The sequence below is a fragment of the Mustelus asterias genome, chromosome 10, assembly GCF_964213995.1.
Source record: "Mustelus asterias chromosome 10, sMusAst1.hap1.1, whole genome shotgun sequence".
Taxonomy (NCBI): domain Eukaryota; kingdom Metazoa; phylum Chordata; class Chondrichthyes; order Carcharhiniformes; family Triakidae; genus Mustelus; species Mustelus asterias.
The window spans coordinates 3,055,148-3,069,060 of NC_135810.1; the positions used below are offsets into that span (position 1 = coordinate 3,055,148).

General features: G+C 51.4%; 1 protein-coding gene across 1 annotated transcript in view; it reads left to right on the plus strand.

The window, feature by feature from the left end:
- Positions 1–13,913, plus strand: part of nalcn (sodium leak channel, non-selective) — a 225,950-nt gene that overhangs the window by 43,124 nt on the left and 168,913 nt on the right. Inside the window, exons 7-8 of the mRNA XM_078221539.1 lie at positions 7,949–8,091; positions 10,687–10,791. Of these exons, the coding sequence (XP_078077665.1) occupies positions 7,949–8,091; positions 10,687–10,791 (248 nt within the window). The remainder of the gene's footprint in view (positions 1–7,948; positions 8,092–10,686; positions 10,792–13,913) is intronic.

Genomic DNA, 13,913 nt, shown 5'->3' on the forward strand with positions numbered 1-13,913 from the left:
TCTCTCCCTCACTCTCGCGCGCTCTCTCACTCTCGCGCGCTCTCTCACTCTCGCGCGCTCTCTCACTCTCGCGCGCTCTCTCACTCTCGCGCGCTCTCTCACTCTCGCGCGCTCTCTCTCTCTCGCGCGCTCTCTCACTCTCGCGCGCTCTCTCTCGCTGTCGCGCTCTCTCGCTCTCGCACGCTCTCTCTCTCGGTCTCTCTCGCTCTTGCGCGCTCTCTCGCTCTCTCTCTCGCTCTTGTGCTCCCTCTCTCTCATGCGCTCTCTCTCATGCGCTCTCTCTCATGCGCTCTCTCTCATGCGCTCTCTCTCTCGCGCGCTCTCTCTCGCTCGCTCTCTCTCGCTCTCTCTCTGGCTCTCGCGCTCTCTTTCTCTCGCTCTCGCTCTCTCTCTCGCTCTTGTGCTCTCTCTCTCTCTTTCTCGCGCTCTCTCGTTCTCGCGCTCTCTCACTCTTGCACTCTCTCTCTCGCTCTCACACTCTCTCGCTGTCGCGGGCTCTCTCCCCCATTCTCGCGCTCGCGCTCTCACTCTCACGCGCTCTCTCTCGCGCTCTCTCTTGCTCTCTCTCACTCGCTCTCTCTCACTCTTGCGCGCTCTCTCTCTCGCTCTCACTCTTTCTCTCGCTCTTGCGCAATCTCTCTCTTGCTCTCTCTCTTTCTCTCACTCTCGCGCTCTCTCTTGCTCTCTCTCGCTCGCTCTCTCTCGCTCTTGCGCGCTCTCTCTCTTGCTCTCTTTCTCTCGCTCTTGCGCACTCTCTCTCTCGCGCGCTCTCTATCTTGCTCTCTCTCTCACTCGTGCGCTCTCTCTCTCGCCCTCGCGCGCACTCTCTCTTGCTCTCTCTCTCGCGCGCTCTCTCTCTCGCTCTCTCCCTCTCGCGCGCTCTCTCTCGTTCTTGCGCTCTCTCTCTTGTTCTCGCGCTCTCTCTCTCTCGTTTTCGTGCTCTCTCTCTCACTCTCGCACTCTCTCTCGCTCTCACACTCTCTCTCGCTCTCACGTGCTCTCTCTCTCTCTCTCACTCTCGCGCTCTCTCTTGCTCTCTCTCGCTCGCTCTCTCTCTCTCGCTCTCGCGTGCACTCTCTCTTGCTCTCCCTCTCTCGTTCTCGCGCTCTCGTTCTCGCGCTCTCTCTCGTTCTCGCGCTCTCTCGTTCTCGCGCTCTCTCTCTCGCTTTCGCACTCTCTCTCTCGCTCTCACGCGCTCTCCCTCTCTCTCTCACGCTCGCGCTCTCTCTTGCCCTCTCTCACTCACTCTCTCTCGCTCTTGCACGCTCTCTCTCTCTCTCGCTCTCCCTCTCTCTCGCTCTCACGCGCTCTCTCTCTCACTCTCTCTCTCTCGCTCTCGCTCGCTCTCTCTCTCGCTCTCGCACGCTCTCTCTCTCGCTCTTGCGCGATCTCGCTCTCTCACTCTTGCGCGCTCTCTCGCTCTCTCCCTCACTCTCGCGCGCTCTCTTTCTCCCTCTCTCTCGCTCTCGCGCGCTCTCTCTCGCTCTCGTATGCTCTCTCTCTCTCGCTCGCTCTCGCGCACTCTCTCTCTCGCTCTCGTATGCTCTCTCTCTCGCTCTCTCTCTCGCTCTCGCTCTTGTATGCTCTCTCTCGCTCTCGCGCGCTCTCTCTCTCGCTCTCGCGCGCTCTCTCTCTCTCGCTCTCACGCGCTCTCTCTCGCTCTCACGCGCTCTCTCTCTCACTCTCTCTCTCTCACCCTCGCTCTCACGCTCTCTCTCTCTCGCTCTCGCGCGCTCTCTCTCGCTCTCATATGCTCTCTCTCTCGCTCTCGCGCGCTCTCTCTCTCACTCTCTCTCTCTCACCCTCGCTCTCATGCTCTCTCTCTCTCGCTCTCGCGCGCTCTCTCTCGCTCTCGTATGCTCTCTCTCTCGCTCTCGCGCGCTCTCTCTCTCGCTCTCACGTGCTCTCTCTCACTCTCTCTCTCACCCTCGCTCTCACGCTCTCTCTCTCTCCCGCTCGCTCTCTCGCTCTCTCTCTCGCTCTTGCGCGCTTGCTCTCTCTCTCGCTCTTGCGCGCTCTCTCTCTCGCTCTTGCCCGCTCTCTGTCTTACTCTCTCTCGCTCTTGCGCGCTCTCTCGCTCTCTCTCTCACGCTCGCTCTTGCGCGCTCTCTCTCTCGCTCTTGCCCACTCTCTCGCGCTCTCTCTCACTCTCGCTCTTGCGCGCTCTCTCGCTCTATCTCTCATTCTCGCTCTATCGCTCTTGCATGCTTTCTGTCTTGCGTGCTCTCTCTCTTGCTCTTGCGCTCCCTCTCTCTCTCGCTCTTGCGCTCCCTCTCTCTCTCGCGCGCGCTCTCGCGCGCTCGGTCTCTCTCTCTCTCTCGCTCTTGCGCGCTCTCTCTCTCACGCGCTCTCTCTGGCTCTGGCTCTCTCTTTCTCTCGCTCTCGTGCTCTCACTCGTTCTTGCGCTCTCTCTTATTCTCGTGCTCTCTCTTGTTCTCGTGCTCTCTCTTGTTCTTGCGCTCTCTCTCGTTCTTGCGCTCTCTCTCGTTCTTGCGCTCTCTCTCGTTCTTGCGCTCTCTCTCGTTCTTGCGCTCTCTCTCGTTCTCGCGCTCTCTCTCGTTCTCGCGCTCTCTCTCGTTCTCGCGCTCTCTCTCGTTCTCGCGCTCTCTCTCGTTCTCGCGCTCTCTCTCGTTCTCGCGCTCTCTCTCGTTCTCGCGCTCTCTCTCTCGTTCTCGTGCTCTCTCTCTCACTCTCGCACTCTCTCACTCGCTCTCACACTCTCTCACTGTCGCGCGCTCTCTCTCTCGTTCTCGCGCTCTCTCTCTCGCTCTCGCGCTCTCTCTCGCTCTCACGCGCTCTCTCTCTCGCTCTTGCGTGCTCTCTTTCTCGGTCTCTCTCTCTCGCTCTTGCGCTCTCTCTCGCTCTTGCGCTCTCTCTCGCTCTTGCCCTCTCTCTCACTCTTGTGCTCTCTCTCGCTCTCACGCGCTCTCGCTCTCGCGCTCTCTCGCTCTTGCGCTCTCTCACTCTTGCGCTCTCTCGCTCTTGCGCACTCTCTCGTGCGCTCTCTGTCGCTCTTGCGCGCTCTCTCGCGCGCTCTCTCTCGCTCTCGCGCGCTCTCTCTCTCAAAGAACAGAACAAAGAACAATACAGCACAGGAACAGGCCCTCCGGCCCTCCAAGCCCGTGCCGCTCCCTGGTCCAAACTAGACCATTCTTTTGTATCCCTCCATTCCCACTCCATTCATGTGGCTATCTAGATAAGTCTTAAACGTTCCCAGTGTGTCTGCCTCCACCACCTTGCCTGGCAGCGCATTCCAGGCCCCCACCACCCTCTGTGTAAAATATGTCCTTCTGATATCTGTGTTAAACCTCCCCCCCCTTCACCTTGAACCTATGACCCCTCGTGAACATCACCACCGACCTGGGGAAAAGCTTCCCACCGTTCACCCTATCTATGCCTTTCATAATTTTATACACCTCTATTAAGTCTCCCCTCATCCTCCGTCTTTCCAGGGAGAACAACCCCAGTTTACCCAATCTCTCCTCATAACTAAGCCCCTCCATACCAGGCAACATCCTGGTAAACCTCCTCTGCACTCTCTCCAAAGCCTCCATGTCCTTCCGGTAGTGTGGCGACCAGAACTGGACGCAGCATTCCAAATGCAGCCGAACCAACGTTCTATACAGCTGCAACATCAGACCCCAACTTTTATCCTCTATGCCCCGTCCTATAAAGGCAAGCATGCCATATGCCTTCTTCACCACCTTCTCCACCTCTGACGTCACCTTCAAGGATCTGTGGACTTGCACCCCCAGGTCCCTCTGCGTATCTATACCCTTTATGGTTCTGCCATTTATTGTATAGCTCCTCCCCACATTATTTCTACCAAAATGCATCACTTCGCATTTATCAGGATTGAACTCCATCTGCCATTTCTTTGCCCAAATTTCCAGCCTATCTACATCCTTCTGTAGCTTCTGACAATGTTCCTCACTATCTGCAAGTCCTGCCAATTTTGTGTCATCCACAAACTTACTGATCACCCCAGTTACACCTTCTTCCAGATCATTTATATAAATCACAAACAGCAGAGGTCCCAATACAGAGCCCTGCGGAACACCACTAGTCACAGGCATCCAGCCGGAAAAAGACCCTTCCACTACCACCCTCTGTCTTCTGTGACCAAGCCAGTTCTCCACCCATCTAGCCACTTCCCCCTTTATCCCATGAGATCCAACCTTTTGCACCAGCCTACCATGAGGGATTTTGTCAAACGCTTTACTAAAGTCCATATAGACAGCATCCACGGCCCTTCCCTCGTCAACCATTCTAGCCACTTCTTCAAAAACCTCCACCAGGTTAGTGAGGCATGACCTCCCTCTCACAAAACCATGCTGACTATCGTTAATGAGTTTATTCCTTTCTAAATGCGCATACATCCTATCTCTAAGAATCTTCTCAAACAACTTCCCCACCACGGACGTCAAGCTCACCGGCCTATAATTACCCGGGTTATCCTTCCTACCCATCTTAAATAACGGGACCACATTAGCTATCCTCCAATCCTCTGGGACCTCACCTGCGTCCAGTGACGAGACAAAGATTTGCGTCAGAGGCCCAGCGATTTCATCTCTCGTCTCCCTGAGCAGCCTTGGATAGATTCCATCAGACCCTGGGGATTTGTCAGTCTTTATATTCTCTAACAAACCTAACACTTCCTCCCTTGTAATGGAGATTTTCTCCAACGGTTCTCTCTCGCTCTCGCGCGCTCTCTCTCTTGCTCTCGCGCACTCTCTCTCGCTCTTGCGCGCTCTCTCTCGCTCTCGCGCGCTCTCTCTCTCGCGCGCTCTCTCTCGCTCTCGCGCGCTCTCTCTCGCTCTCGCGCGCTCTCTCTCGCTCTCGCGCGCTCTCTCTCGTTCTCGCGCGCTCTCTCTCGCTCTCGCGCGCTCTCTCTCGTTCTCGCGCGCTCTCTCTCGCTCTTGCGCGCTCTCTCTCTCGCTCTTGCGCGCTCTCTCTCTCGGTCTTGCGCGCGCTCTCTCTCGGTCTTGCGCGCTCTCTCTCTCGGTCTTGCGCGCTCTCTCTCTCGGTCTTGCGCGCTCTCTCTCTCGGTCTTGCGCGCTCTCTCTCTCGGTCTTGCGCGCTCTCTCTCGGTCTTGCGCGCTCTCTCTCTCTGTCTTGCGCGCTCTCTCTCTCTTGGTCTTGCGCGCTCTCTCTCTCGGTCTTGCGCGCTCTCTCGGTCTTGCGCGCTCTCTCTCTCGCTCTTGCGCGCTCTCTCTCTCGCTCTTGCGCGCTCTCTCTCTCGCTCTTGCGCGCTCTCTCTCTCGGTCTTGCGTGCTCTCTCTCTCGCTCTTGCGCGCTCTCGCGCGCTTTCGCTCTCGCGCTCTCTTGCTCTCGCTCTCACTCTTGCGCACTCTCTCTCTCGCTTGCCCTCACTCTCTCACTCTCGCGCGCGCTCTCTCTCTTTTTCTCGCTCTCGCGCGCTCTCTCACTCTTTCTCTCGCTCTCTCTCTCTCTTGCTCTCACGCGCTCTCTCTCTCTTCTCTCTCTCGCGCGTGCTCTCGCTCTCTCTCTTCTCTCTCTCGCGCGCGCTCTCGCTCACCTGCTTTCTCCAGAATTAAACTCTTGTCAGTGTCAGAGAGATTATCCACCTGGACAGCAGGGATGTCAGCGAGGGCTCAGTGGGCAGCTGCCTCGCCTCTGAGTCAGAAGGTGTGGGTTCAAATCCCAGCCAGAGATTCCAGCACGCTGTCCTCCGCTGCCACTCCAGTCCAGCACTGAGGGAAGGCAGCACTGTTGATCTTTGAAATGAGATTTTAAACAAGGCTGTGCCTGCCCTCGCAGTTGGTGGAAAGATTCCATGGCACTATTTTAAAGTTGGGCCGTGGAGTTTACCCCAGCGTCCTGACCAATATCGATGTCCCAGCCAGTACCACAGAAACAGATTATCTGGTTATTATGACGTTGCTGTTTCTGGGATCTTGCTGTGTTCAAATTGGCCTCCGCTATGCTTCCTACAAGTGACTACATTTTAAAAGTGTTCCATTGGCTGTGAGGTGCTGTGAGACATCCTGAAGTTGCGACAGGTGCTATATAAATGCAGGATCTTTCGGGTAGGGGGAGATTTGTGTGAGATCCTGGGCTGGTGTCAAATATCTGGAGGTTCAGAGTGGACGATTCAGGAGGTTTCTGTTCTGTGATGAACACGTACAGGGTATTAACCCTAAGGCTGACGGTTCCCATTCAAATCTTTAAATTATTTAATTTTCAATTTCCAAGGAATGTGGGCTAGCTTAATGTAAACGGCAATCTACCACCGAACGAGTGACCTGAATTCTGAGAGGTTTTGGATCAAATCACAGGAGCTGTGAGCGACATTGGGAAGGACTTTCAATCCTGAAAAGTTTGTACCTCAATAACGTTATAGATAAGCGCCTGGATTAGTTGTTACGTATGATCATAAGAATTAATTAATTTTGAATCAGTGGCATGTGTGTGTGGTCTGGTAACATGATCATTGGCAGCACACGGAATAATAAGGCTGAGGTTCGCACTGAATCAAGAGGCAGCTTCAGCAAAGGTGTGAGAAGTGTTGAAAGAGGAAACAGATGGTGGAAGCACAGTAACAAACAAATACGCCAGATGTGCACAGACATCTGTCATTTGTTTCCTGGCCCTGGGGTTAGTTTCGGAGCAAGGTGTGCCTGAGGATTGTCCCGGACTGTTGTGCTGCTGTAATGATGTTTGATTGGACATACGTGACAGAGGCAGGTGTCAACATTTGACATCTTGCATCAAGCATTTTCCATCGCAAAGGGGGTCAACATCTGTTCGAACAAAGACCCGCGCTGGTATCGAAACAGTAAAAGCTACAGCAGAGGAGGAGGCCGCTTGGCCCATCGTGCCCACACCAGCACGGTGGCTTCAATGTGGTAAAGCAGCCCCAAGGTGCTTCACAGGAATGTGAATCAGACCAAATGTGGTGCCAACCCCCACACGGAGACATTTTTGAAGAAGCGTCCGAGAGGCAGAGAGGGAGGGGATTAAAGAGCTTGGAATAGAGTAAGCTGGAGGCACTGCCGCAATTGGTGGGTCGAGGAAAATTAGGGACATTCACGAGGGTCGAATTAGTGGAGCGCAGCAATCTCGGAGAATTGTCGGGCTGAAAGAGGTTACAGGGAGAAGGAGTGATGAAAACATGATGGGATTCCGAGCACTTATCTGTTTAAGGGCGGCACGATGGCACGGTGTTTAGCACTGCTGCATCACGGCGCCAGGGACCCGGGTTTGGAGTGGAGTTTGCACGTTCTCCCAGTGTCTGCGTGGGTTTCCTCCGGATGCTCTGGTTTCCTCCCAAAGATGTGTGGGTTAGATGGATTGGTCATGCTAAATTGCCCCTTATTGTCAGGGGGACTAGCGAGGGTAGGGTTTGTGGTCGGTGCAGACTCGATGGGCCGAATGGCCTCCTGCACTGTAGGATTCTATGAATTCTACAGAAAAGGAGACCATTCCACCCCTCGCCTGTTCTATCTCTTTGAAAGAGCTATCCCATTAAGGTTTCACTCCCCGCTCTATCCCTATAGCCTTGCAGATAATTAATTTTCAAGTCTTTACCCAATTCCCTTTTGAAACTTCCGATTGAATCTGCTTCCGCCGCCCTTTCAGGAGCGCCTTCCAGATCACAACAACTGGCTTTTCATTTTAAATTCCTCATCCCCTCTGGTTCTTCAAGGATCTGATTTACAGATATTTAAAATGACAGAACTCTCAGTTGTTGCTTCAAACTCCCAGCATCCACAATATTTGGCTTTTATTTTTATTATTCAAAATGACAGAACTGGATCTTTCACTTGTTAATTGGTGCAGTCACAGAGGTTGCGGCCTTCTTCACACAGGAGACACTGCAGGAGGGAGGAATGTTTGAGCTTTTTATCCAGTGTTTTATTTGGTAGTTTTTGAAGTCTGTATTGTAATGGTTGGATGTCTGGTCTCTCTCTCTCCCCCCTGTCAGGCACCAGTATCTTCACCGTCTATGAAGCAGCCTCACAGGAAGGTTGGGTGTTCTTCATGTATCGGGCAATTGACAGCTTTCCGCGATGGCGTTCATACTTCTACTTCATCACCTTGATCTTCTTCCTCGCCTGGCTTGTTAAGGTGCAGCTCGTGCTTGTAACTACTAACCCTATTTAGGTGGCACAGTGGTTAGCACTGCTGCCTCACAGCGCCGGGGACCTGGGTTCAATTCCCGGCTTGGGTCACTGTCTGTGTGGTGTTTGCACATTCTCCTCGTGTCTGTGTGGGTTTCCTCCGGGTGCTCTAGTTTCCTCCCACAGTTCGAAAGACCTGCTGGTTAGGTGAACTGGCCGTGCTAAATTTTCCCTCTGTGTACCTGAACAGGCGCCAGAGTGTGGCGACGAGGGGAATTTTACAGTAACTTCATTGCAGTGTTAATATAAGCTTTACTTGTGACTAATAGTGCAGACTTGATGAGCCAAATGGCCTCCTTCTGCACTGTAGGGAGTCTATGATTCTATGAAGAACAAAAGCTGTGCGTATTCAGTTATTGGGGCCGGAAGGAGGAAATTCACCCCTTCAGGAAAAACAGTAAAGTCAAGGGAACAAAATTCTATAGAAGTGTCCGTTGTATGTTCCTTCTTTTGTCAATGATGTCTTTATGAATAAATGGGAAGGAATTTGGGGGCAGGAGGAGACCATTCGGCCCCTTGTGCCTGTTCTGCTCCATTTCATTAACATATGGCTGATCTGTATTTTAACTTCATCTACCTGCCGTGGTTCCCAAACTCTTAATCCCTTTGCTCAACAAAAATCAATTCATTTCCATTCTAACCCCCACCCTCCCCCCACCAAGCGAATATGCGAGACAAACCTGATCTCCAACATGTGATCACTGATACAGAATAAGGAGTTGATCATGGCAGCACGGTAGCACAGTGGTTAGCACTGTTGCCTCACAGCTCCAGGGACCTGGGTTCGATTCCCGGCTTGGGTCACTGTCTGTGTAGAGTTTGCACATTCTCCCCATGTCTGCGTGGGTTTCCTCCGGGTGCTCCGGTTTCTTCCCACACTCCAAAGATGTGCAGATTGGGTGCATTGGCCATGCCAAATTGCCCCTTAGTGCCCCGGGATGCGTAGGTTAGAGGGATTAGCGAGGTAAATATGTGGGAATACGGAGTTGGGGCCTGGGTGGGATTGTTGTCAGTGTAGACTCGATGGGCCAAATGGCCTCCTTCAGCACCATAGGGATTCAATGAATCTATGATTTAGGACTGAGATGAGGTGAAACCTCTTCAGTGAAAGGGTTGTGAGTCTGTGGAATTCTCTGCCCCAGATGGGCAATCACTGAGTGTTTTCAAAAGAGGGATTGTTAGACTTTTGGATATTAAGGGAGTTAAGGGAAGGTGGAGTTGGGATAAAAGATCAGTCATGGTGAACGGTGTAGCAGGCTCGAGAGGCTGAATGGTCTCCTGCAGCTCCTACTTATATTTTTGGATGAATTGGTCGTTCTAGTTTTGCCAAATGCTTTTTTTTCATGACGTTCTATTTAAATTGTTACTTTTTTAGGATAAGGATTGTATCGGATATACGGTACAGAATCAGGCCATTCAGCCCAGCTAGTGTTTATGCTGCCCTCAAGCCTTGTCTCTCTCTATCAGCCGAGCCTTCTATTCCACGTTGAGGAGAGGGTTTACTTGCATTGGAGGTGGCACAGTGAATGTTCACTGAGTTGTTCCCTGGGATGAGAGTGTTGATCTATGATGAGGAGCTGAGTAAATTAGGCCTGTGTTCTCTGGATTTTAGAAGAATGAGAAGTAATTTCATTGAAATTGACAAAATTATGAAGGGGTTTGTATGAGGAGCGATTGACGAGGTTAGGATCGTTTTCGCTGGAGTTCAGACGAATGAGGGGGATCTCATAGAGACTTATAAAATTCTAACAGGACTAGACAGGGTAGATGCAGGAAGGATATTCCTGATGGTGGGGGAGTCCAGAACCAGGGGTCACAGTCTGAGGATTCGGGGTAGACCATTTAGGACAGAGGTGAGGAGACATTTCTTCACCCAAAGAGTGGTGAGCCTGTGGAATTCATTACCACAGGAAGTAGTTGATGCCAAAACATTGAATGTATTCAAGAGGCGGCTGAATATAGCACTTGGGGCGAATGGGGTCAAAGGTTATGGGGAGAAAGCAGGATTAGGCTATTGAGTTGGATGATCAGCCATGATCATAATGAATGGCGGAGCAGGCTCGAAAGGCCGAATGGCCTCCTCCTGCTCCTATCTTCTATGTTTCTATATGTTTCTTTGACAGGGTGGATGCTGAGAGGTTGTTTCTGCTGGTCAGGGAATCTAAAACATGGGGGCATAGTCTTAGGATAAGGGGCTGATCTGTTAGGACTGAGATGAGAAGAAATTCTTTCACTCAAAGGATTGTGAATATTTGGAATTCTCTACCCCAGAGGAGTGAGGATGCTCCATCGTTGAATACATCTGAGGCTGGAACAGACAGATTCCTGGTGTCTCGGGAATTCAGGGACATCGGGAGTGGGCAGCAAAGTGGAGTTGAAACCTCAGATCAGCCATGATCATATTGAATGATAGAGCAGGCTCTATGGACCATGTTCTTGACTCCTCCTATTTTTTGTGTTCCTATGCCCCCCCCCCCCCCCCCCCCCCCCCGCTCTTTCGGATGCTTCTAAGTTTCATGAATTCTTTCTCTGTCCTTTTCAGAATGTATTCATTGCGGTTATCATCGAGACCTTTGCAGAAATAAGAGTACAGTTTCAGCAGATGTGGGGACCAAGAAGCAGTACAACCTCCACTGCCACAACGCAGGTGATGTATATCCCCAGAACTCGTGTAAGGGAAAAATCGACCAACAGCAAGTAGCATTTACATAACACTCCTAACCTTGTAAATGTTCACCGGAACATTGTCAAAGCACGATTGACACCAAGCCACATAAATACGGTCAGGGTTAGGTTCGAAAGAGCATCCTTGGATTCGATTTATTATTGTCACATGTATTAGTATGCAGTGAAAAGTATTGTTTCTTGCGCACTATACAGACAAAGCATACCGTTCATAGAGAAGGAAAGGAGAGAGTGCAGAATGTAGTGTTACAGTCATAACTAGGGTGTAGAGAAAGACCAACTTAATGTGAGGTAGGTCCATTCAAAAGTCTGTTGGCAGCAGGGAAGAAACAATTCTTGAGTCGGTTGGCATGTGATCTCAGACTTTTGTATCTTTTTCCCAATAGAAGAAGGTGGAAGAGAGAATGTCCGGGTGCGTGGGGTCCTTAATTATGTTGGCCTCTTTTCTGAGGCAGCAGGAAGTGTAGACAGAGTCAATGGATGGGAGGCTGGTTTGCGTGATGGATTGGGCTACATTCATGACCCTTTGTAGTTCCTTGCGGTCTTGGGCAGAGCAGGAGCCATACCAAGCTGTGATACAACCAGAAAGAATGCTTCCTATGGTGCATCTGTAAAAATTGGTGAGAGTCGTAGCTGACATGCCAAATTTCCTGAAGCAGGAAAGAGAGAGATGGCGATGTCTCATGGGGGAATTCCAGAGTTTAGGATCCTGACGGCAGGCAAGAGCTTCAATGATGGAACAATTCAAATCGGGAGTGCACGCAAGGCCAGAATTCGAAGGGACGATGATGTCACGGAGGATTATAAGGCTGAAGGAGGCGAGAGGGACAGGGAGTGGCAAGGGATTAGAATACAACAATGATGATTCTCAGGTCAGTGAGCACAGGGTGGTGGGTAAACGGCACTTGGCATGAGTTCAGATATAAAATACGGACATCATCATGAGTATGTTTTTATTTATTTATTATTTATTAGTCACAAGTAGGCTCACATTAACACTGCAATGAAGTTACCGTGAAAATCCCCTAGTCGCCACACTCCGTTCGAGTACACTGAGGGAGAATTTAGCATGGCCAATCCACCTAACCAGCACGTCTTTCGGCATGTTTACTGAGGGGGCAAGATGGGAGATCAGACAGGAGAGTGTTGGCATGGGTGTGTCTGAGTCGACAAACACATGGATGAGCATTGGAGCAGCAGATGTGCAGGGAGCAGACACAGGTGATGTTACAGAGGTGGAGTCGGGGCCCCTGGTGAAGGATGGGTCATGGGGTTCAGCTGACGTCTGGTCCGAATTATACCGCAAGGCTATAAGCAACCTGTCAACCTTCAAAGCAGTTTCTTCAAATAAAACATTCCAACGGTCTGTAGGAGCTAGTTTCAGGGTGAGCTCGGAGGGGAGGGGATGCCCCCCCCCACTCCCCCCCCCCCCCCCCCCCCCCCCCACTCCCCCGCCCCTCACCTCCACCCCCACCATTGGAACCTTGTAAAACTCAGTGCAGGGAAGGGGCAAGGCCGTGGGAGGATCTGAAAACAAGGATGAGAATTTTGAAGTTCAAACATTGTTTAACTCACATAGCGGCCAGCGGCCAGCGTCCATCTGTTCCAGGCCTTTCACACCTGATGAATCCCCGATCCCAGCACTCTGTTCACCCGAGTCACGTATCTAAAAAGCACCAAAAATAGAAAGTGCTGGAAACTCTCAACAGGTCAGGCAGCAGCTGTGAAAATCTGTGCCAAACTTGGCAAAGCTGCCAGACTATGTTTTTATTTTTTAATTTATTTATTAGTCACAAGTAGCCTTACATTAACACTGCAATGAAGTTACTGTGAAAATCCCCTAGTCGCCACACTCCGGCGCTTGTTCGGGTACACTGAGGGAGTATTTAGCATGGCCAATGCACCCTAACCAGCACGTCTTTCAGACCATAGGAGGAAACCGGAGCACCCGAAGGAAACCCATGCAGACACGGGGAGAACATGCAGACTCCATACAGACAGTGACCCAAGCTGGGAATCTAACCCAAGTCCCTGGCGCTGTGAGGCAGCAGTGCTAACCACTGTATTTCATGGAATCATAGAATCCCTACAGTGCAGAAGGAGGCTATTCACCCCATCAAACCTGTACCCACAACAATCCCACCCAGACCCTATCCCCGTAACCCCACATATTTACCCTGTTAATCCCCCTCACACTAAGGGGTAATTCAGCATGGCCAATCAACCTAACCTGCGGGAGGTTAGGACTGTGGGAGGAAACCGGAGCACCCGGGGGAAACCCACACAGACACAGGGAGAATGTGCAGACTCCACACAGACAGTGAGCCAAGCCGGGAATTGAACCCGGGTCCCTGGCGCTGTGAGGCAGCAGTGTTAACCACTGTGCCACCGTGCCGCCCTTTCTAGCACTTTCTGTTTCTCTTTGGGGTTTTCACTATTTCACTGATGTGATATCACAAAGGATATGTCCTGCCATAAAAATCTAACATTTATCAATGAATGAACCGTGGGAATGTTTGTTTCTTTTTGATTTCTTTTATGTATAAAGTGCGGTCTTTCAAGTACAGATGTCTGGCAGGGAAGCCTGTCGACTGGCAAAGCTTGTTTGCAAAAGCAATTGTTCACTGCTTACTCGCACTGTTTCATTTTTATCACATCGCAGGGTATCGGTGGAAGGGAGGGCAAAATTATGAAAATTCTCAAACTTGTCCCTTAGCAACCCTGGGTTGAACAGGACTTTTCTTGTTTATTAAATTCATTTTCACAGGATGTGGGTGTTGCTGGATAGACCAACATTTATTCCCATCCCTAATTGCCCTCGAGAAGGTGGTGGTGAGCTGCCTTCCTGAGCCGCTGCAGTCCATGTGGTGTAGGTGCACCCACAGTGCTGTTAGGGAGGGAGTTCCAGGATTTTGACCCAGCGACAGTGAAGGAATGGCCGATGTATTTCCAAGTCAGGACAGTGAGTGACTTAGAAGGGAACCTCCAGGTGGTGGTGTTCCCATGTGAATGCTGCGCTTGTCCTTCTAGATGGTGCTGGCCATGTGTTTGGAAGATATCCAATTGGCAGTTAAGGTAGCCATG